Raw genomic sequence first — 23,153 nt, 5'->3', positions numbered from 1 at the left:
CTGGAATGGTGGGGTAGTAACTAACTGTCCCATGGACGCCTGTTATCCCTGTCCGTTTAGCCTGCAGCAGCTGACTACGCTTCACTAAGATAAGCGTGATAGCACTACCCAAATCAACCAGTGCCATGGTCTCTACCCCATTTAGTTTCACTGGTCTGGTGTACATATGTGGGGTTAGTGAGCATGGGTCTGCCCACTGCATAGGCTCTTCAGCACTGGGACACTGTGTAGCTGTGTGCCCCCACTCCCCGCAGGCATAACATCTGTATGGAGCCCTAGGCATTCCCAGGTCTCTTGGTTTGCACAGTCTAATGTCACAATTCTCTTCTCTCTCAGTGCTCTGACTCTTTGTGGTCTCTGGTGGGCCTTCAGCCCTTCTCTTTTTCCACCTGGGCCCTCCTGGTGGTCCAGTCACCCGATCTTTAGGGCTTAGTGCTGCTGGTTTAACCCGGGGTGCCTCTTCCTTAAGTGGTTGGGTCAGCTCCCTCACTGTCCTTCGCCTCTCTGCCAGGGCGACAACCTCGTCATAGGTGGAGGGTTCATTCTGGCTTATCCAGACGCAAAGGTCTGGCAGTAGTCCCCTCATGTACCGGTCGATGACCAGAACCTCTAGTATCTCTTCCGGACTCCAAGACTCCGTTCACAACCACTTTCGTGCGAGATAGATGAGGTCATACAATTGGGACCACGGGGTTTTGTCTTCCTGGTACCTCCACTCGTGATACCGCTGGGCCCGCACTGCGGTCGTTACCCCAGATCTGGCCAGGATCTCTGCTTTCATCTGGGGGTAGTCTGCTGCAGCCTCTTCAGGCAGATCATGGTGGGCCTTCTGGGCCTCCCCACACAGGAATGGGGCAAGGATGCCAGACCACTGATCTCGAGGCCAGGCCTACATAGGGCTGTCCTCTCAAAGGCCAGAAGGTATGCCTCTACATCATCCTCCCGCATCATTTTCTGCAGCCACGGTTCAGCTCTGTAAGAGTCTTTACCTGGTTTACCAGTTCCTGCAACATAGCTCAGTCTTTGCTGCAGCCACCCTGCTTCCTATTGGGCGGCTGCCTGGACACAGGTAGCCTCCTGCTGGGCCGCCATAACTTGTATCAATGTCTGTACTATGTCATCCATTGTGGTGGAAAAAAAAAAACCCTCTCCTTTTTTTTTTTTAAATATCCCTCCTTCTTCCACCGCACTGTGCACACCAAATCCCACTCCTGACACCAGTTGTGACAAAGTTCCTCCTCTACCTTGGTGGGTCCTCCGCTTATTGGTGGATTTGCTCGCCTCACAGATTCACCTTGTGGGCTGGGGAACAGCCCAGAGATCTTCCCCTCTGGTAGAAGCCACAGTCCAGGTCAATTCCTCCTGTGTTTGATCAGGAGTTGGGAGGTAAGGGGGGGAACCTGGGCCTGCCCTCTACTCTGGGTTCCAGCCCAGGGCCTGTGGACTGCAGCTGTCTAGAGTGCCTCCTGGAACAGCTGCGCAACAGCTACAACACCCTGGTCTACTTCCCCATGGCCTCCTCCCAACACCTTCTTTGTCCTCACCACCGGACCTTCCTCTTGATGTCTGATAACGCCTGTACTTCTCAGTCTTCCAGCAGTATGCCTACTCACTCTCAAGTTCTTGCACGCCTCTTTCTCCCAGTTCCTCGCATGCACTTTCTCTCCTCTGGCTCCCTTTGGCCTGACTGGAGTGAGCCCTTTTATAGCATCAGAGGGGTCTTAATTAGAGTCAGGTGCTTAACAGCCTCACCTGACTCTTAGCAGGTTAATTGGAGTCAGGTGTTCTCATTAGCCTGGAGCAGCCCCTGCTCTGGTCACTCAGGGAACAGAAAACTGCTTATCCAGTGGCCAGTATATCTCCCTTCCACTACTCTGCTGTTCCCAACTGGCCTGGATGTATCACAGTGGGAATAGAAACACTCACAGCTATGCATGGAAACATGGTAGTGTTTTTCTGTATGCCTAGCAGTGGGAGTTGTGGAAGTCAGCGTATTCCACAAGGTTTTAGTGGGTGCCAAAAGTGCTTTGTTCACTCTAAGAGCAACCCTCCCAGGGGCTGATGATTGCAAGATGTCCTGAAGGTTATGCGTGCTCTCTTTGACACATTCAGCCTGAATGCCAAATGCTGCTGCCATCTTCCTTAAAAGGTCCTGGTACAACTTAAAATCAACTGGTTTCAAAGAGTCAGACAAAGACGACGACAATGGTACAGGAGGAATGGGCTCTTTCTGCGACACAACTGAAACTGGGCCACAGGTTCAGGGTGATGTTGCGGTGGCTCAGTAGAAGGTGCCTATGAGTTCTGCTATGAAACCAGCAGTGCTTCAGAGTAGCTTAGTGGTTGGGACTTTCCTATGGAACAGGTCTACAATCAAGGAACTCCCCAGGAGTGCCCATAGGTTCACAGATACAGTGGGTATGGAATTGGAGGCCAGTATGAACTCAGCCAAAGCAGTCTGTTCCCAGTACCAAGGTGGTTCTGCTCTTAGTACTGATGCTCCCCTTCCACAAACGTGTCAGAGGCTCTTTTCACTTTTCACCTAAGAGGGGAAGGCGAAGAGGAGCATGATTCGGAGTCAGAATTGGAGGGAAAAAACGGAGGGTAGTGGAGAAGCCATGCCTGAAGTGGCTAGCAGGTATCCTATTGAGTCAACAGTCCAGAGGGAAGTCAGCAACATCAGTACCAAGGTTGGTACAGTGGTTGGAATCCTAGATGCACCCCCATATGTTAAAGGGCCCCTCTCAAATTTTGGTGCAAGGAAGGGGCCTTTCAGGTGGTGCCAGTGTCATAGCAGATGAATAATTTGGTGCCAAAACTTGAGGTGCATGATAAACTATTGACACAGATTTCAAACTCAAAGGTTATACCAATCTGGTAGAGAGCAAGACTGAAGTCGGTGTCAGGGGAGCATCTTTACTGCCTCTTCGAATCAAAACCAGAATATATTGTATTCCATTCCATCCCAGAATGGCTGAAGGTATATCTTCAATTAGAGTGTCTTATGCCATTGGGACAGAAATGCTAAGGAGGTCAGACACTGCTTTAAAAGCCTGCAGCATTCATAGAATATCAGGGTTGGAAGGGCCCTCACAAGGTCATCTAGTCCAACCCCCTGCTCAAAGCAGTACCAATCCCAAACTAAATCCCCAAACGGCCCCCTCAAGGATTGAACTCTCAACCCTGGGTTTAGCAGACCAATGCTCAAACCACTGAGCTATCCCTCCCCCAGCATTGATGGGTCCAAAAGGACCGGTGTATTGGCACTGAACTCAATGTACACCCTGCCGTGGTGCTGAAGGCAACAGCACAATAGCAATACAATCTCATCTTCGTACCAGGGAGAGATAGGATGAAGGCCCGACTCTAAACCGTGCTCCAGACAAGTCCCAGAGAAGTCTGGAGTCCTTTTTGGACTTGGAATGTCTCTTGTTTGTTTTATGGTTTCTTATTCATAGTGGCTCTCTAGAGGAGAATCAACCTCTTCTCATCTGTTGAGAAGAGTGAGTTCAGAAACCTGTCTGAGACTGTGGTTACCTCAGAGCCCAGCTCTGGGGCTGGAGGACTGGGCAAAACAGGCTACCTCATCTGTTCCATAAGGTGCTATTTGAGGCATAAATCTCTAGATATTTGTATTTTCTTTTTAAAAGAATGACAAATACCACACTTCTCTTTGATGTGCCCCTCACGGAGGCATAAGTAGCAGCATGTTTGGGGATAACTGGGAAATCTAACCCACACTAGGAACAATGTTTGAAGGCTGGTAGTGGCACACCTCCAGACTCTATCCTAATCTACTAAAACTATCTAAACTATTGCTAACTGTGAGCTACTACTGCTAAACTACAACTAACTTCAGAAAGCTAAAAACAAAAGCACATATGGGAAAAATTTCTAACTGCATAGTAACCATGAGATACACCACAAGGAGACCTCTGTCTCAGGCCCAGGTGGTGAGAATAAAGTGAGGAGAGTTGGGGCACTGCCACCCTTAAATAGACTCAGGAGGGGCCATAAGGAGGCATGCGGCATGTGCACTGCCTCACTGCATACTGCATGGAAAACTTTCCAGCTCTGCTTGTGCTGGACACACCTAAGTAGAATACAGGTGTGAACCAGTCGAAGAACACATTACATTAGTATATCTGAAAGGGAGGCACAAGAGTTTCTAGGCATGAGGAAAGAAAACTGTAAGCGAAATTAATCTGTATGGCAGTGCTGGTGGGGAAATCCTCACAGATATTGTTTGTACTTTTCTGTTTGAGCCAATGTTAAAAGGGCTGTGAACAGGTATGAGGAAAAGACACTAAGTTTATGTCCTTTCCCCTTTAAACTAAGAAAAGTATCTAACAGTCTCCCAAACCTTTTTCTCCCACTGCAATAATAAAAAAAACCCTCATGGGTTAGTTCCAGCAACCTAGGTAGTGGTAGTTGTCTGCACTGTCATGTTAGAACAGGGGTCAGCAACCTTTCAGAAGTGGTGTGCCGAATCTTCATTTATTCACTCTAATTTAAGGTTTCACGTGCCAATAATACATTTTAACATTTTTAGAAGGTCTCTTTCTATAAGTCTATAATATATAACTAAACTATTGTTGTATGTAAAGTAAATAAGGCTTTTAAAATGTTTAAGAAGCTTCATTTAAAATTAAAATAAAATGCAGAGCCCCCCCCCGGACTGGTGGCCAGGACCCGGGCAGCGTGAGTGCCACTGAAAATCAGCGCGCATGCCGCCTTCGGCACCCGTGCCATAGGTTGCATACCCGTGTTAGAACCTAGGCTCCATGAGAATTCCTTAGCGTAGTCACTTGTCCCTACTAAGAAAGGGGAGAATGCTGGGCAAGCACAGATCTCTACTGTTTTGAATTAAAGGAGAAGGGAGCATCTTACATCAACAGTGACCCTTTCATCTGATTAAGGAGTGGCGCTGGCAGACTGATGAAATTCCTATTTAATAGATGATGCCTACAAAGTGGAGCATGGAATCAAAACGGGAAAGAGCTGGGAGTCTCCAGGGTTGGGCTTCAAGGAAACTGAGGGCCCATAGGAGAGCAGAGAGGCAAACTGTACAGAACGTGCATTCTAAATTCAATTTATAAAACTCTAATATCAAATTGATAATCTAATTTTCAGGGATGTCTCACTATTTAAGCTATTGAACAAAGACCTGGTTTCTCACCCAAGGAAAACATATGTAGATTATAGCTTCTCCACTGTTCAAAAATGCCCCCCATTTCTGCATATTAGAGAAATGTAACATCAATATTTGAAGATTGTTTTTTTTTTAATTTCTAGATTTTATTTTGTGAGAGTGATTTTGGTGCTGATGAAGGTTAAGGACTAAAAGCACTAACTGAAACAGGAACAGTACAGCCAGGATCAACTGTAAGCTCTTCCACAATGATGCATATGAATTTTGACTTCCTACTTAAAGATGTGTTGCTAAAAAAAATAGATCAAAGAGAGTTACTTTATTTGAATCAGACCTTTCAGTGCTTGTTAGCTTTTTGTAATTTTGTCAATAGTTTCAGATACTATAGTCAATATAATAAATGTTACTGAATGAGGTTATGTTAGATCTATAGGAAATTAGTATAACATCAAGAGAATTTTAGGTCCTGAAGAAGCTCTAAAATAGTTAAAATAGTTAGACTGCAATTTTTCTTCATTTAGAAAAGTCCAAAAACCCTGAAAGAAATCTTCCCAATTATCCTTGATGAAACTAGAACTAGAAAAATGGACTATCCACTACTCTGTTTAGCTTATAGTGTACAGATCCCATTTCTATAAAAATGATTAGAGATTTTTCGGTTAGTAGATACTATAGATAACCAGGCCTGAGAATGTCAGTTATCAAGAATCTGTAATCTTCATGGCAACCTGACTTCCAGCTACAATACATTACTCACCAATTACATTAATCAGCATAGGAGTTACTTGTAGTTCAATTCACATGAAGATTTATTTATTCTTCCAGTTAACTTTGATAATTCTGTAGCGTTGTGCTTTCACAGAGAGAGATTGGTGGCACTCGTTATCTTGGCATAATATGCTATTCCTATTTTAACTGCATGTAAGAATGACTATCAAATAATTTATTTCTTCATTAAATAATTGTTATTTTATAATTTTGTCTTAGAGAATCACCACATATTACATTCCTGCAGTTTGGACAACATCTGTATTGAAAGTAACTTCTTCCTCTCTTTGTTAAGACTGCTGAGGTCAAGGTAGATATACTTATGGACACTCCTTTGTTTATTCTGTAATTTTTAGTTTCTGGAGTACTTTGGACACCTTCAGTTGCATTTTAGAAATCTGAATAAATATATTGTTACTTCATAATCATGTTTGTATGTCATAAAAATGAGAGTCAGAAACAATTAGCACTGAAGTAGCAATTGTATTAAAGGGGCAATGGAATCTCGAACTATACCATCACACATACACAAAGTGAATGAAAAAGGAAGGCACGTAACAGAGCCCACAAGAAAAAAATACATAAAACAGAATTATTTTTGAACACATAGTATTAAAAAAAAAGTTGAGCTCATAACAAACTGCTTGATTTGTTACTATGCCTTGTAAAAAGCAAATCCAGTAACAAAATTAACCCTTTGACCTTAACCTGGAATGGAATTTTTTCTGTCTTTAGAAGGCAGGCTACAGGGACAACACTCAGCTGAACTATGATCCTTTTTTTCAATGAAAATATTTAAAGAATTTATTTTTTGTTTTCTTCATAAATTAAATTAACTGGAAAAATACTTTTTTCCACTTACCTGAGAGCCTCCAGCCGCAGGGACAAGGCATGAACAGAGATTTGCAATGAGACTCTCCAAGGACACATTTAGGCTGTCCACATGCACAGTGTAGATCAAGCCAAGGCAAGCCTAAAAAGTTGAATAATAAATATATAAAATTGTTATGTGGTGAAGACAAACACTGATAATTGCTGACAAATATACAATAACTTTAAAATAAACATGTCATAGGACAATCTTAATATGGTGAAGGGCATTTCAAAAGGAGAAAAAGTAATTTTCTGCAAAAGAATTCACTCAGTTGAAGAAACGTCACATCAACCCCCCTGAATTCTTGCTGGACTTCAAAACTCTACAGAGTGTGTGTATCCATATTTTAAAAAGAAATATAATGCTTAATCTGAGTTCCCTTGCTCAAGCACTGAAATCTCCTTCCATAAATCTCCATGTTTATGTAAAGTACCACTGAATCACTGGGAATTCATGTCAGTGCAGGGATCCATGCTCATAGAATCTGATTTCGGACTTATGCCTACAATTTTACCACTATAATCCCAATATTGTTCTGAGCATCAGTGATCCACATTTGTATGTCTTCTCTATTTACAGTTTGTATTTTTGTTATTTCAGTAAAAAGACTATTTTAAAATAAACAGCATTGACATTTTAGCATTAGTATCTTTATTTTGCATCTCTTCAATTTTGATTAAGTGTTCTCATCGTAAGTTTGACAAATCTGATAAAACTATTTGTTTAGCAATAGATTATACGATATTGGTTCCCAATAAGTCTTAGAGAAGGAAGGGATAGAGTAAATTACACTGCTCAGTAATAGCACTTTGGCTGCCTTCTATTGTTAGCTGGCGAAAATATTGAAAATTCTGAAAAATGGATCAATTTGTTAGGAGTTAGCCAGTTACAAATAGTTTCAACACTATGGCAGCAACTTACTATTAAATGAATTATTCCTGCATTACTAGGCTGAACTATTTTTGCTTCAGTTAATATAATAATTTTTTTAAACACCTGAAAGTGCAAGAGGCTTGATAAAAATTTAAGTTTTCTGTTTACTTCAGGTCAGTCACAATACCAACTGAAAGAAATCTTAGATTCCTTAGAATCTTTATGTATGTTAAATTGATCTGGAAGAGTCACTAATTCACTCACTTTATAGGTAGGAAGATAATTCATATACTATAATCTTTGATACTTATTTAATATTCTTTTTTTGTATCAGTTGAGATTAATTTTACCTATTAGGATTGGTTTTGTCATGAAGATTTTTTTCATTAAGTTTTTATTTTGTGGTCTATGTAGATTTAAAACTAGGCCCTCTGTGAGTAAAAGGGCACTGCATTAACCCAGAGGGGCATTCAGTCTCCTAGACATTGATTTTTATTTAGTACAGTCTAATTCTACTTGTGCTGGTAAATTCCCAAACCAATGTGGAGATGTTTTAAATCAAAACTACTTGTCACTGCTGCTCATTAAAAACAGATTTGTACACTGACACATATTACAAATGGCAGCTGGGAGTTCTTTACCCTGAAAATTTCTGGATAATCTAGTCTGGACACCAACACCAGGCTTTTGGGAGCAAACACTTCAGCAGGCTGAATTAAACCAGACTCCTCTTCTTCACCTTCAGTCTCTTTTGTTCCCTTGAAAACAGATACACTTCAGTTAATTAATAGAAAGAAGCAACTCTTATAAATAAGGCTAGTATTCCTACAAAGAAATATTTTTAGAATGTTTAAGGACCAAGATCACTTAGAATTTTTTTTAATATATATTGCATGGAATCTTTGAAAGAATCAAACACACATTATTTTTAGCTACCTATACGAAAATCCCAACAGCTTTATAGAAGACACTATATGCACAGACACTCTGATGATGTAATTATTAAAAAGTACCAAAATACTGACTAAAACCCCTCACATTGCCATGAAGGAGAATAACTGTTTCCTCATTTTCATATAAAAAATGTAGTGCTGTCAAACTGTATGAAAAATAAATAACAACTGGTTTCTGTTTAAAAGAAAAAAGGACCTGAACCTAAAACTGTAAATGGGTACACCCCCTGAACACATACAGAGATCCTCTGAAGTCACCTGCAGGAGCAGGGCCGAAGTCTATTCAATATGGATAAATAGGATGCCAAACTATCCATTTATCCTCTGCTTTAGTCTTTCACAAAAATTATGCTACAGCACTTCAAAGAGACTGAAAACTGGTAAATACTTTATTACTGCACTATTATGCACATATTGTAGGTATGTTTGACTCCTTCTAGTATGTGAGAAGTCTGATGTCACAGATCACAAAGTTTTCTTGAACTAACTTTGGACCTGGCAGAAATGAATAGGATCACATGTGGTTCAATTAATACCTTTCAGTGAGATCTCAGTAATTGGTGATGGGTGACTGTATCTGCTCTGAGGGTCTCACATACATCTATCAGTGGCTAGACAGTAACTTTTTCATCCTTATTTAGCTCAACTATTCTCCTGAATGTGTATCTTGCTATTGTCACCCTTGGTTTTTTTATGTCTAGATGAGAGTCCTGTAATATACTCTACATGGCATTACACCTGATGACCATGTAGAAGCTACACCTGCTGCTGAGTATAGCAACTCATCCACTTAATGAGGCTAGCCAAAGGGATCACATTACACCAGACTGCACTGGCTCCCTACATGCCTCCAGGTGTAATTCAGTGTGCTGGTTTTTATTCTGAAAGTTTGGCAGCATACCATTTGGATCTTAGTTACCTGAGAGACCAGATCTTCCTCACTTTCCAACGTAACAGAGCCAGTTGTTGTTCAACAGACCTAGATTTAATTATCTGGAGACCCTGGAAGTCACATCCCCTGCATGACTAAAGTTTGTTGACCTTCAGAGCACAATGTAAAATCCCATCTGTTTTCTCAGACTTTTACCTGAATAGGTTAAAGCAGGAATTTAATTGGGATTACGTATACTCTAGATTTGAGGGATGAAATATAATGTTCGATTAACACCAGTTAAGTAATTTGGTGGCATTTTTAAACTGTACATGCACCCAGACACATGAGAAGTGGATACATTTTTGTAAACCAGAAAAATAAATAAAAGAAAACATTTTTTATTTTATATGGAATTCTATTTAAATAAGTTTCCACTGTTGTAGGTACATTTGACTGTGATATAAAGGTATGCAGTCCAAGCCATCACTTTGCCAAAGTATTTAAACAAATCATTAAAAATATGAACAACATTGGAATGTACCGTGCTTTAACAAATCATGCTGTCAGTCATACATTTTAATAAGACAGTATTTCATATTAATATTCCCTGTGTATATCTGTAAAGATAGTAAGACAGACTATATCAAATGGAGCTTTTACAATCTGATAAAATACTTCATTAGTTAAAATAGTTTGGGTTTTTTGCATGGATTTACGACTATACATCTTCTATATACAGCAATACTATTGTAACTATGGCAATTTTAGCAGTCTTTTTCATCCTCAAACAAAAATGACCATATAATCTCAGACAAAGTTTCAATCCATTTTGCAGTTGAAAACCACAGGGTTGTTCACCACTTTCCCTAGAGAATCCAGGAACTACAGGAATTTCTTCACAAGGAAACCAGCTGGGATTTGCAAAAAAAAGCCTTATTAACCTATGGAATGCTGAATTTCTGGAGACGAAATAGATCACTCAGATAAACCTTATAACCAATTACTCAGCACATTTCACAAGTAACCATACTAAAAAAAGACACTATACAGTAATAAAGAATAAGTACTGTTAATTCACAAAGATTAGTTTTGATCATGCCTGTTATTATTATAATAAAACACTAAGCAGTCTTTCATTGGTGCCATTCTTCACATTCTTTGACAAATTCATTATCTGACATACTATAAACTGTAGAAAATGTGCTGTCTTTCCAGTTTTTGAGTACCCCCCCAAACATGTCTAATTGCTTTCTTTGTGCCTCTGACCCAACATTCTTCTATGCAGATATCACAAGATCTCCTTAATTATGAACGTGGGGAGGCTACTTCCTTTAGCTCTAGCAGCATGAAACAGCAGTTTCTTACTGCCGGCATGTTCCTCAAAAATATAGACATAGGTAATATATTCAGTCATCACTGTCCTACAAGGAAGGAGTCTAGGCACAAATTCTCTTAGTTGGCAGGAATGCAGTCACTTCCATTTTGCTTCTTTAATTCAGAATGTATGGCTTCTCTAAACAAGCAGTAAATAACAATGCCACTAAACCTCAAGGGTTAATTTTATAAATGCATTAATTGGAAAACAATTGTTTTTTTTCTAATTCTAGGGAGAGTTTCACAACTGGTGGAATTTATTTTGATTCAATATATAAGGACTGAACTTAAGGCTGAAAATATTTACATAACTTATCACAGTAAAAACAGCTGGGAACATCTTTCAGAAATCCTACAGATCCTGTCAACCAAAGTTAAAAATAGTTTGGACTCTCATAGCAAACTACAGGGCCAGTTTCGCGCTCTTTAGGAATCTCTACCCAGCAAGGAGAACCACTCTTCTAGAGATATTTTAATTTTCAATATACCCTAAATATAAAACTTTGTTGCTATTTAGTCTCTGCATACTGGTACTGCTCCTTCTGAATACAAGAGATTATAGACTATACTGGAAGAAGGACAGGAGACACTGGATATGGCTTAATCAGGCTACAACTTTATTATTAGATGTCTGGGACTACCCAGCAGATAAAAGTGTACAGTGCAGGTAACTTCATGATCATTTCAATATCTACCTGAGGGTTTCCGCCAGCCCCCACTTTTTACATCCTGTTCCCCAGCCAACCCATTGCTGGGACCTTACCATTCCTCCCGCCCCCCAAGTGAGGGTTAAGGTGGGCTATAAAGGAAGAGGGGAGTTGGCTCCCTACCAGGCCAGTCATAGGCACCCCAAACCACCCTCCCACATTCTGCTTCTTTAACACACACCTCCTTTAAGTCCCGTACCTAACTATTTATCAGATCACTGAATCCTTCCCTACGCAGTACCTGTACTGGAGGTCCACCCCACACTTACCTAATGAGTTGTGACATCATAGCCTAACTCCCTTCCCTAGTCACTGTAACAAAGCCTCCCCCACAAACCTGCTGTGGTGGAGACTAAGAAAACTCCACTCCACCTTGGCCAATCTGGTGGCAAGGGAAAAATTCCTCCCCACAAGAAAGGAGTGGCTAGTACAACACCCACAGAGGGTCCTGACCAAAACTTGGTATTTTGCCATGGGTAGGAAGGTGGGTGCTGCTTCACTTGGTCCAGGGAAAAGGAGTTTCTCCCGCCAGGCTTGCCCTTTATCAACTTCCCAACCCTTCTGGTCCCTGGGGGATGAGTCAGTCTCACCACACTGACCCACTCTGCTTTTGAAGCAGCATCTGTGCCTCTTTCTCACTCCCACCCTTAAATAAATATTCTCCTTTCCCCAGCAAGCCAGACAATGCCCCCACCCTCCTTTAAGGTGTGGTGCAGTCATTTTGTGGAGCAGCCAAAAGATTTGGGGAGGAAGAGGAGAGTCTCATTGCACATCTCTAATTTCAGATCATTCATTTTATGAAGATTTATTTTGAGAATTGGTTATACTCTGAATAACCTTGCAGATTATTTAAAATATTTATTTTATCTCAGTGTTCCAAGATGGTTTGTCTGGTTAGTAATTGCCACCTTTGGACTTACAAAAAAGTCTTTCTACAAAATTGCTATCTGTCCCATTTTTAAACAAGACCATGATCATCTTTTGTTGTTTACCTTGCAGAAGTGTCTTATTCTTGATATGAAATGACAAGATGGAAAACTAGTGGTACAGGATTTTCATAAATGGAAAGCAGCAGCTGTTGAACATGTATTCAATAAAAACGGGAAATCTCTGTACTTCAGTGATCCTGCTACTACTGAAATCAATGGAATTTTTGCCACTGTCCTCATTGAAACAAGGAATAGGCACCAAGAATTAATGTGTAGCTAGAGAGATGTAAAATGAAGGCCATAGCAATTCTTTTTCAGAACTGAAGCTGAAAAAGCTGATCAATTCTGGGGTTTTCAACAGAAGAACAAGCAATTTCTATATCTCTCTCAAAGAAGATTCAAATACTAATTAATATTATGTTTTTTATATGCCAGGTAGGTTTGGCCCTGCAGCTCCTGGAAAATTGCCAACATGAACACTCGTGGTGGAAATGTTAGGAAACACCATTTGATATCTATCCAGAATTCAGTGTTAGTGTAAATCATATAATTTAAATTATTCAAAAATAAGCCCACAGATAAAAATTGAATAATATAAAAACCAATTGGTTTTGTGTCATTGTTATTGGATAGCTAACCTGATTTAATTTACTATAAAAGGGAATTATATTAAATATTTTAATACTACAGCACAAACACCTGCCACAGAGAAAAAACCTACTGCCATCTGCTGGACTGCTGCACATTGATTTTTGCTATAAGAACAAATATGTAGGCAGTGCATACATTTCTAGTTTATCAATCCATTTGTACGTCTTATACCAGGGTGAAAAAGGTAATGATCCACCATTTGACAAAAAGACACAATGTTATGATCTTCTCTTTCATTATCAGTCACATATAGCATAAAGGTAAATTTATTCTCACTTTTTGTAATTTTTACATCATCAGTGGGTGAGAAAATTCAAATGCTTGAGGACTTGTTTAAATATAGTTTGACAGTTAAGAATTAGTTTCTTTCAAACAAAAATTTATTCTATCAACTAATCTAACCAGCAATCACTAGTTTTAGGTTTAAGAGCACCAAATTCCAAATACCCGACAAGTTTTGTTCTGTCACACAATTAGAAAAAAGATCACTTAAAATGTATGTTTACAGTGCTCTTAAAGGCAAAAAGGACATGGAAGCTTCTATGGATTAACGTGGTTTCTAACAAAGAAAATGGAGGCCTTAATTTTTTTTTAAAATGGGCTATTTTAATTTATGTAATTGCATTAATTTTCTATATAAGCCTTCCATTGAAAAGAATTCACATCTACAGCTTATTTAAACTTTAAGAACCTGGCTAGCAACACAGCAATGAATATATTTGCAATACACGTAATCATTCACTTTGGAAGCATACTGTAATTTCAACTTAATAAAGTAATCATGGAAATTCTTAGAAGAAATAAAGCCAGTCATGATATGACTAAAGATTTTGACAAACACACAGGCAATATTCTTAAATTCAGGTTCCTAGTTTTCACACTGAATGTGCTCCATTGCAAAAAGATACATTGCACAGACTGCAATGTATTTGTGTTTGGGCCAACTAGAGGTGATACAATGGTGGTTTTGCTGCAGTTTATGCATTTTAAAAAGTCAAAATGATCACTGCATTTTTCCTGCTGCACAGGGGCTGTGAGGGTGTCTTGGGATACTTCTGAGCACTCTCCTCACTGTCTTTCCTGACCCTTTTCAGCTACATTATTGCCCTTCAGCTTCCCTTTATACCATACAAGAGAAGAAAGCAAATTGGCCTTAATTTCAGTTCAATATTGGGGAAAAAGCACAAAGATTCTTATGCCTAAATTTCCTCACATACAAACTTTGGTAACTGTAAAGATAGGAGAAAAAATGCCATTCCAAAGTAAATTAGAATTTCAGCTATTTAAAAAAGTGAAGTGTTCCTAAACTATTATTAGAACCTAAAAATAGATACCAGTTTGGGAAATTTGCAAGTTTTCAGAACCAGAAATACAAAGGGAAAGCACACACGTAGGTACTTGCTGCATAGAAATGCATTTCAGCACAAGCTTAAGTGTTTTGCTGAATCAGGGTTTAAGTTTTGGGCAAGTCTCAAATGTAATTCATGTGAGCATCTGTAGTTGAACATCTAAAACTTCCAGTTATACCACATGATAAAGTTTCCATTCCTTTCACCTATCAAGGTGAAATTTTGATAAAATATTTTTATTTCACCATATGAAAGCCCTATATAAACTAAGAAGTTCTTATTTTTGATGGAAACCTACCCCCTCCCTATTCTCTGTACTCACAGTCACTATGTGGCCAGTCTCCTTTGGTTTTCTTTCTAAACCTGGATCTTCTAGGACCCAGGAGCCCAGTCAGGACATAGAAACTCAATACCTAGCAGGGCAGCAAGGGATACTGTGCTTAATCTTGGATTTTTATGAAAGACGGAACATTTTCTCTGTATGTAAATACTTCCCTACCAGGCAAGAATCCTTCCTGACAAGGTAGTAAAAGTACTATCTACCAGGAACATTTTTTCTAGCACAAGGCCCTGTTCTCAGTTGGTTCATAAGTATTATGGTAATAAACATAATAGTTATACTCATCATTGACCCACTAGCCAATGTCCCTGCAGCTACGGAAAAAATCTCTCTGCAGGAACTTCCATAAACATGGCCTGCAACTCCTCCTCTTTTCTGCCCGTAGAACTGTGAGGGTTTCCTGACAACACTTCCAGCTTTAGCCATTTTGTCTCCATCGTCTTAACAGGTGATAAATGAGAATACTTTTGTTGTTGTTGTTCAAAATACCATCTCTAACTTTTGTTTTCGTATCTTCCCACTGTAAGTAATTAAGCAGTGGTGCTGGAAAATTGTTAGACTATTCCTCAGTCTGTTCAAGACCCTAAGCTCACTTCATTTCCTGGCATACAAGCTGTGACTTAAGTGCATCTCCATATATAAATATGATACCTGTAAGGGTGCATAGTGTGAGTGGTATTGCTGGTGTAAAACATATTAGGTGCAGTGCTAAGTCATCCATGGGTACGTGTGGCCTGATTTCTAAAATGTGTTCACAGCTAAGGAATGTCTAGTGATCATTCTTCCATGCATGCCTGAAATTGTTAAGAGCTATACAAGAACAAGTGTCACATTTTCACCCTAAAGAGGCATTTATAAAGCCAGAGAATATGACAGTGCTGCTGCTTGCCAGCTGTGAACAACTAGTTGAGTCCAGTGGTGTCATATGGTGGGATCACTAATAATTTTGCCTATCCATTTTCACATTAATGCCCCAGCCTCTCATTTTGCATCATGTCCCTGTAATGGCTGTTAAGAGACAAGTGCAATGCTGCTTGCTGCAAATCTTTATATCTGACCTGGTGCAGATACTATGCACCGCCTTGAAAGAAATGGAGAAAGTATGCTGTGGAAAAGAATATTTTAGACTATACACTTAAATTGCATGAGCACAACTGCCAAGACGTATCGATAAAGCTCTATTTGCCTTTGGCAGGAGTTATGGTCTTTTGCTTAAGAGTTAGGACATTACTACTTCTACTATTCTGCCTACGGGAAAGTCACCCACTAATAAAGGCTAGATAGAGGAGCAATTAGGGATAGCTTATATTTAAAAATCTATGGCATTAACAAGGCACATGCTAAATTTCACTCTCCCTTTACATGTATTTTAGATAGCAAGCTCTTTGCAGCAGAGAATTAATCTTTCTATATGTGTATACAATTAGCACATTTTGGGTGCTGATGCAACAAATTATTAATACTATAAATAATACTATAAACAAAAAGCCTTTTCTGGACTTGCACTTTTCCATTCCTTCACCCTAATCCTGACTAAGGTTATTAGACTTGGATTACAAACTAGTAATGGGTTCCACCAGCATGCACATTACATTTTCATCTCACTTACATGTCCCAGGTGACTACTTTGCCCTTGTCTAAATTGTTGCAGCGCTCTTTACACTATCATTTAATCAAGCCCCTTATGTCTGTCACTCAACATGTCTGCCTTAGCAAAGTAGTATTAACTTAGATCAGTTTCCAGGTACCAGCTGTAGTGCACACTGAGCAGAAAATTCAAAGTTAAGATTGAAGAACAGAAGAGTTGGACTTTCAATGTGTTTGAACACTACAGACAATGAAAAAACCCACAGTTCTAAAGCACTGTAATGCTGCAATGTCTAGACATCCAAAGGGCACAAACACACAAAAAAGAATTCAAATTGTGCTGGAAAATAAACTACATCAGACATTCATCGTTGAACAAAAACAACCACCTTCAGAATATATTTTATACTATGTATTCAAAGGGTGAGAAAAAAAAACCCCTCAGAAAATGGCAAAGTTCCTTTAGAGGGACTTTTGATGGAATTCACATCTTGTTCAGACTGTCTGCTGTAAGTTACCACCACAGCCTGCATAATTTCTTGCTCATTATCCACATATTATTATTATTTGTATCATTACAATGCCTAGTTCCCTTACTGGTTGTTCACAGCTATTGTGTCCTAAGTGGCTTTTTAATGTGGTTATAGTTTTCAACTGATTACTTTTGTTCTTGTATGAGAACAAGTAAATAGACACATCTTTCTCAATACTTTTAATTATTTGTTATACTTTTGTCATAACAAAAACCAGAATCCCTAAATATGTAGCACACATACAAAAGAAGTAACAAAGCTGCTAGTTTATTGTTGAGATTACAAATTTGGTTGATAAAGATAACTGTATTGACATAATATACTTAGACTTCTGTAAAGCATTTGACACATGATATCCTTATAAAAATGAACACTATACAAAAATCAATGTAGCCTATATAAAAATTTTTAAAACCTGGTTAATTGATAGATTGAAAAAAGTAATTGTAATGAGGAATCATCATCAAATAGGGAGTTTGATTCCAATGGGATTCTGCAGTGATCTGTCTCAGCCCAATACTGAGAAAATATAAAATTATCGCTGGTTATATTTGCAGATGACACAAAAACTAGTGGACTGGTGATGATAGAAATAGGTCAGTTATATAGACTGACCTGGCCCTCTTGGTAAGGTGGGATCACTTGAACAACATGCATTTGAATACATCCAAACGTAACATCAGACATTTAGAAACAAGAATGTAGGTCACATTTATAAGATGAGGGACTGCATCCTAGAAAGCAGCAACTCTGAAAAGGACTCGGGGTAATTGTAGATAATCAATTGAATATGAGCTCCTAGTGTGATGCTGTAGCTAACTAAAAACAGCGAATGCAATCCTTGGAGGTATGAGCACAGGAATACCTGGTAGGAGTAGAAGATGGTATTAATCCCGGTAAACAGCATTAGTGAGACCATAACTGGAAAACTGTGTCCAACTCTTGTGTCTGCACTTCAAAAAGGATGTTGAAAAATTTGAAAGGTTTTTAACATTGAGGATAATTAACCACTGAACCAAGAATTCTCTATAACTTGCAGCAGAAGTCAAAACTGGATATCTTTCTCTAAATATTATGTAGCTGTAACTAGAACAGAAGTTATGAGCTTGATGCAAAAACTGTTGGGTGAAGTTCTATAGAGCGTGTTCTGCATGAGTTCAGATTAGATGATCATAAGAGCCCCTTTTGGCCTTAAAATCTATAAATCCATGATGACATGCAAAGCCCGCTGTGCAAAGTTTACTGCACTTTATCAAGCAACAAATATTTTAATGAGATACTAGTACTGAATTTGGGGTTAGACTAAAGAGGATTTCAGAGGAGCAAACAATAAAAGAATTATTTTTAAAAGTAAGTATATCAAGGGTTAATCAAATAAGCACATGTTTATAGGTCAAGAGACCACAACTTTCTTGATACTGGCATTTACAGTATAATACATGTTTCATACATAACACATATGGCAATGATGTGCCTCCCTTGGAAAATTATGTAATTAGGCTAATTCAACAAATGGACAGAGAAGAATCATTCATACAGCACACAAGCTTTAGTGGTTGTGCCAAGTTATCTAAGGTGACATTAAAGGAATTGTTAGCAACCACTGGAAATCTATAAATACATTCAGTACATAGAGCCCCTGTTAGACAACTCGTGATGTGCAGCACTTCTAAACTATGTTGCAACCCTCTAATATTCCACTGTGTATTCAGCATACAACATAAGCCAAGGAATAACCTTCTGGTACAGACAGAAGGGTAAATACCAAATTATTCTGCAATGATCTTTTTCCTCTAATACAATTTATTTAGTTTAGAGCACACATCTTGATCCACAGTTGAAAATTAGTATCGGTTTCAAATGCCAATTTACAAGTGGCAAGAAAAGTACAAATTACTGTTAGTATCTCTAGTTTCCCAGAAGGGTTATTTTTGTTATTTTCTGTTTGCCAAAGTAATAGTAAATATCTGATCTCCACTGTACTCAGAGACCAAAATGGAGCCAAATAGCTGAGAGGTTCTAATGACCAGATAACTTTCTTACTGCTCAGCTTTCAACTACTGTTTATAAAAAATATCACTGCAGAACCCGATAATCTCAGACAGAAAAACAGAAAACTGAAATGAAGTTAGGCAGGTACTTTATATCCAATTACATTAATTTTATTAACAATTTTTTTTCCACTACACCTAGGGCACAAAAGAAAGATAATGGCAAATTGATTATGCTAACAAAAACATTTTATTGAACATAACTTACTAGTGAGATGGCTTCACTATATTTATAGATTGGGCAACAGTGTCACGCATTCCAAATTTTTCCCTATATCGCACCATATCCCACCATAATATCTTGGATTTGCTAACAGGTTAGATCTCAGTTTCATGATCAGATTAATTTTCTACTGTGCGCTTTGTCCATAAAATTTTAAATAGTAATAAAGGTGAGAATGAATGGAATAGTTTATTACATTCAAAAATACAAAGATTTTTAAGCAGATGATTAGTTACAGACACATTTTGTGAGTTTGTTGGTTTCTTGTTTTTATATCTGTTTGATACAGTTTTTGAATAAATTAAGGGCACCCAAGATTTAAGGGCACCTTTTTGTTATTTTTATAAATCTAAATAAATAAAATCAAACAACTTAATTTCATTTAAAGCTTGGGCTTTATTTATGATTGCCTCTCATAAAACTGTCTAAAATCTTCCACTGCCAAAACCAATCTTAATAGAAAGAATGATAGATTAGGTGCTCATCTGGTAAATTATAGTAACTGGTTGTAGACAACAGGTCAGACAGTGAAATGCGACAGTGAAACACACAACATTTAAACTCTTTCTCCTCATCATCCAACACAGATTCATTGTCCTGAGTTAGCCCTGGGATAGTAAGCTTTTTTCTTTAACTGGCACGTTCATTTGGAAGCATGCTACCATCAAACTATCTTTAGCAGTCAGACTTTCAGTTAAATATTCTTTCTGCCATTCATTTCAAAATGATATCAACATAGGCAAAATCTTCAACATTAGGAACTAAAATCAATGATCAGACAAAGTAATTTTTAAATACAATCTAATGTAAGTTAGTGATAGTCAAAGCAGGCAGAGTCAAGGCAATTAAACAGCCCCACATCACAGTAAGATATGGTGGAACACCTGTTCAGTCTGAACGCAGTTAGATTTCATGAGGCCATGATTTTTTGCTCATATTGAGAACTTGAAAAGTTTTATCTGACACCTAAGAATTCAAGAAGTCATTCTGATAAACTGGATTAAGTACACCTGCATTGCCACAGCCTTCCTGCAGTTTAAAGGAATAAAACCAGTCACTCACATTAAGATCATACCTACAGCTTATGGGCAAGGAAAAGAGTTAAAGCATTTAAAAAGCTCTGTATTAGAGGTTGAAAGAGGTTCTCTTGCTGAGGAAGTTGAGAGAGGACAAAGAGAGGAGTCAGAAAAGAAAGAGGGAAGAGGCAAAGGAGTTCATGCCTGCAGGAATTTAGAACAATATACCTCACTACTTTCTGGTCTAAATTTAAAAGTCACCTCTTCAGTCTTGCTTTCCCACTAAGAAGAGCAAGCAAGCCAGTAAGCAAGCATGCATGCACACATGTGCACCCACCCACCCAATGTTCTTTATACATATACATACACATACACACACACACGTACACGTTTAAAAAAGGAAAATACATACGCAACTAGTCTCTCTGGCAAGGAGGAAAGGAAGGGAAACTTCACATGACAGCACTAGTATCCCTATTTATTCTTCACCCTGGAAAGTGCTCAAATACCATGAAAATGGCCATGACATAAAAATCTTAGTAGAATCTACTAGAATGAGAAGAGGAAGAGAAAGAGCCCTGGGGAAGAGATAGAAAACCTGGAGCTCTTCACTGGTCCTGTCTCATTTAGTGTTTGAGCCCCAGATGGCCCAAGGCTCCCCTGCTGGTCTAGCTCTGGTTTTAAGCCCTGACCTACTTCACATTTTTGCATTCCAATGCTAGCTCTTTAGATTGTGACAGTCTGTACCCTTATATTCTTCCCATTTACAGGATTATGGTAAACCTTATACAAAGTATGCCTTGTGGGATGCCATTTGAAAACTTATGATTTGCTGATCATTATTGTCCTGGTAAAATATGTGTGGCAATATTGCATATAAAGTTATAAGATCCCACTGTCTGATATTACTGGGACATGTTCCAACATGTTGTGGAGGCAGCCACAAACCAGTATCCCAGAGACAAAAGGTTAGCCCATGCCTCAGCCAGGTGTCAACAAAATCTAATGGACCATCACTTAATCAAGTGGACATCTTTGGCAGAAGAGGGTGGGGGGCAAAAATCTACATCTTGACCAAAGAAACAGTTTGAGGTTTCCATTCACACAGACTTTCTGCCTCTCGAACATCAGCTGGAGATTATTCTTGTACAAGAGAAAGGGTTATAAGAGGAAAGAAAAACACCTCAAATTATCTCTCCCTTTCTCTCTATCAATGACACCAACAACACTTGAAGAAGAAAAGAAGCAGCTTTGAATTCCCTTCGTTTATTAAGTTAGGTATTAGTTGAGTTTTACTTTTCATTTCTTTGTAACCAATTTTAATTTTTGTACTTGTGAATACTTAAAACCTATCTTTCCGGAATTATTAAACTTGTTTTATTGTTTTATTTAAACCAGTATGTTTGGATTGTGCTTGTGAAACTCCATTTGGATAACAGGATTTGTACATATTTTCTGTTAATAAAATGACGGACTTTATATGAGCTTGTGTTGTCAGGGTGGGTGCTGGGCAGTACAAGATGCACATTTCTGGGGGAAATTTGGGACTGGTATTTGCTGGTGTTGCCCTGCAGTGTAATGTATGAGTGGCTGGCTATAGCACTCATACAGTACAACTGGGAGTGATTTAAATGCAGGAGGCTGTGCGTGAGCAGACCAGGAATGGTTGCTCACAGTGAAGCACCTCAGATTGGAGAACTGCACCCCAGATTGGAGAATTGAGGGGACACGGCTGTCTAGACCCAATTAAAGATTTCCTCTGTTATTGCCACTGCTTGCATTTGGGCATGAGGACAGCAAGGGTACACTTCAGCCTGATTCTCCTCTCATTACATCTTTTTACACTGATGTAATTCTACGAAAGTCAAAGTGGAGTTACTTCTGACTGACACCAATTTAAACCGAGTAAAAAAAAATCATTAAAAACAGTGAGATTTCATATGAATTGAATTGAAGATGGAACCAAACACACACACATTTGGAACAAGGTCCCGCAATGAATCACTGTAATGGGAAACTGAATGTGCATCAACGGAGTTCAAACATAGGTAGGAAGCAAAACTTTAATTGCATTGTTTACAATAAATGTTAATTGTCCAAGAAAAGAGAGAGAACATCTCTCATATACAAAATCTTTGAATTCCACTGAATACTATAAAAAAAAAAGGACAAGAACTCAGAGGGGTAGCCATGTTAGCCTGGATCTGTAAAAAGTGACAAAGAGTCCTGTAGCACCTTATAAATTAACAGACGAAAGCTTATGTTCCAATACGTCTGTTAGTCTGTAAGGTGCCACAGGACTCTTTGTCGCTTTGTACAAGAACTGTTTGACCGTATGTAAGATTTATCCTGAAACCTTTCCAAGGTTAGCAAGACCTTTGGTAATCTACTAATTGCCAGCAGAGGCAGATTTAGAACCCACACCTGACTTCTTATTTTAAAATAAATTATCTAAGTTTTGCCGCAGTTAACTCATTCAGGTCAACTCTTTCTTTCCATGCTAATCTCTACTGGAGCTGAATACAGCCCAGTTCACACTGAACTGGTTTACCAATCAAAAGCGAAGAAAACAGGCAGCAGTAATTCATTTTATTTGTGTTTCAGCATATAAAAATGAATGTAACCAATTCCAAATGCATGTAGTTTTTGTTTAACATGGTACTGTATTGTACTTTGTCTGCATACTTCCCATTCCGAATGAGGTGTGTGGTTGACCAGTCAGTTCGTAATTCTGGTGTTTGTAACTCTGGGTTCTACTGTGACAGATAGGTACCTAAGTTTAATTGATTTCAATGGGAGTTAGGCATCTATGTGTTTTTGAAAATCCCAGTAGGCACTTAGTTGCATTTTTAGGCACATAAATACCTTTAAAAATCTGGCCTCTAGGAACTTTTGAAAA

General features: G+C 38.7%; 1 protein-coding gene across 3 annotated transcripts in view; it reads right to left on the bottom strand.

Moving 5' to 3' along the window:
- SBF2 (SET binding factor 2) overlaps positions 1-23,153 on the bottom strand; it is a 595,592-nt gene that overhangs the window by 301,123 nt on the left and 271,316 nt on the right. For all 3 annotated transcript variants that reach the window (XM_045015032.1, XM_045015034.1, XM_045015033.1), the window contains exons 4-5: positions 8,309-8,425; positions 6,783-6,893 (exon numbers count right to left, since the gene is read on the bottom strand). In XM_045015032.1, coding sequence (XP_044870967.1) covers positions 6,783-6,893; positions 8,309-8,425 — 228 coding nt within the window. The remainder of the gene's footprint in view (positions 1-6,782; positions 6,894-8,308; positions 8,426-23,153) is intronic.

Source organism: Mauremys mutica, chromosome 4, assembly GCF_020497125.1.
Source record: "Mauremys mutica isolate MM-2020 ecotype Southern chromosome 4, ASM2049712v1, whole genome shotgun sequence".
NCBI lineage: Eukaryota > Metazoa > Chordata > Testudines > Geoemydidae > Mauremys > Mauremys mutica.
The sequence above is the reverse complement of the archived record's forward strand: the minus strand, read 5'-3'. Positions and strand labels throughout refer to the sequence as shown.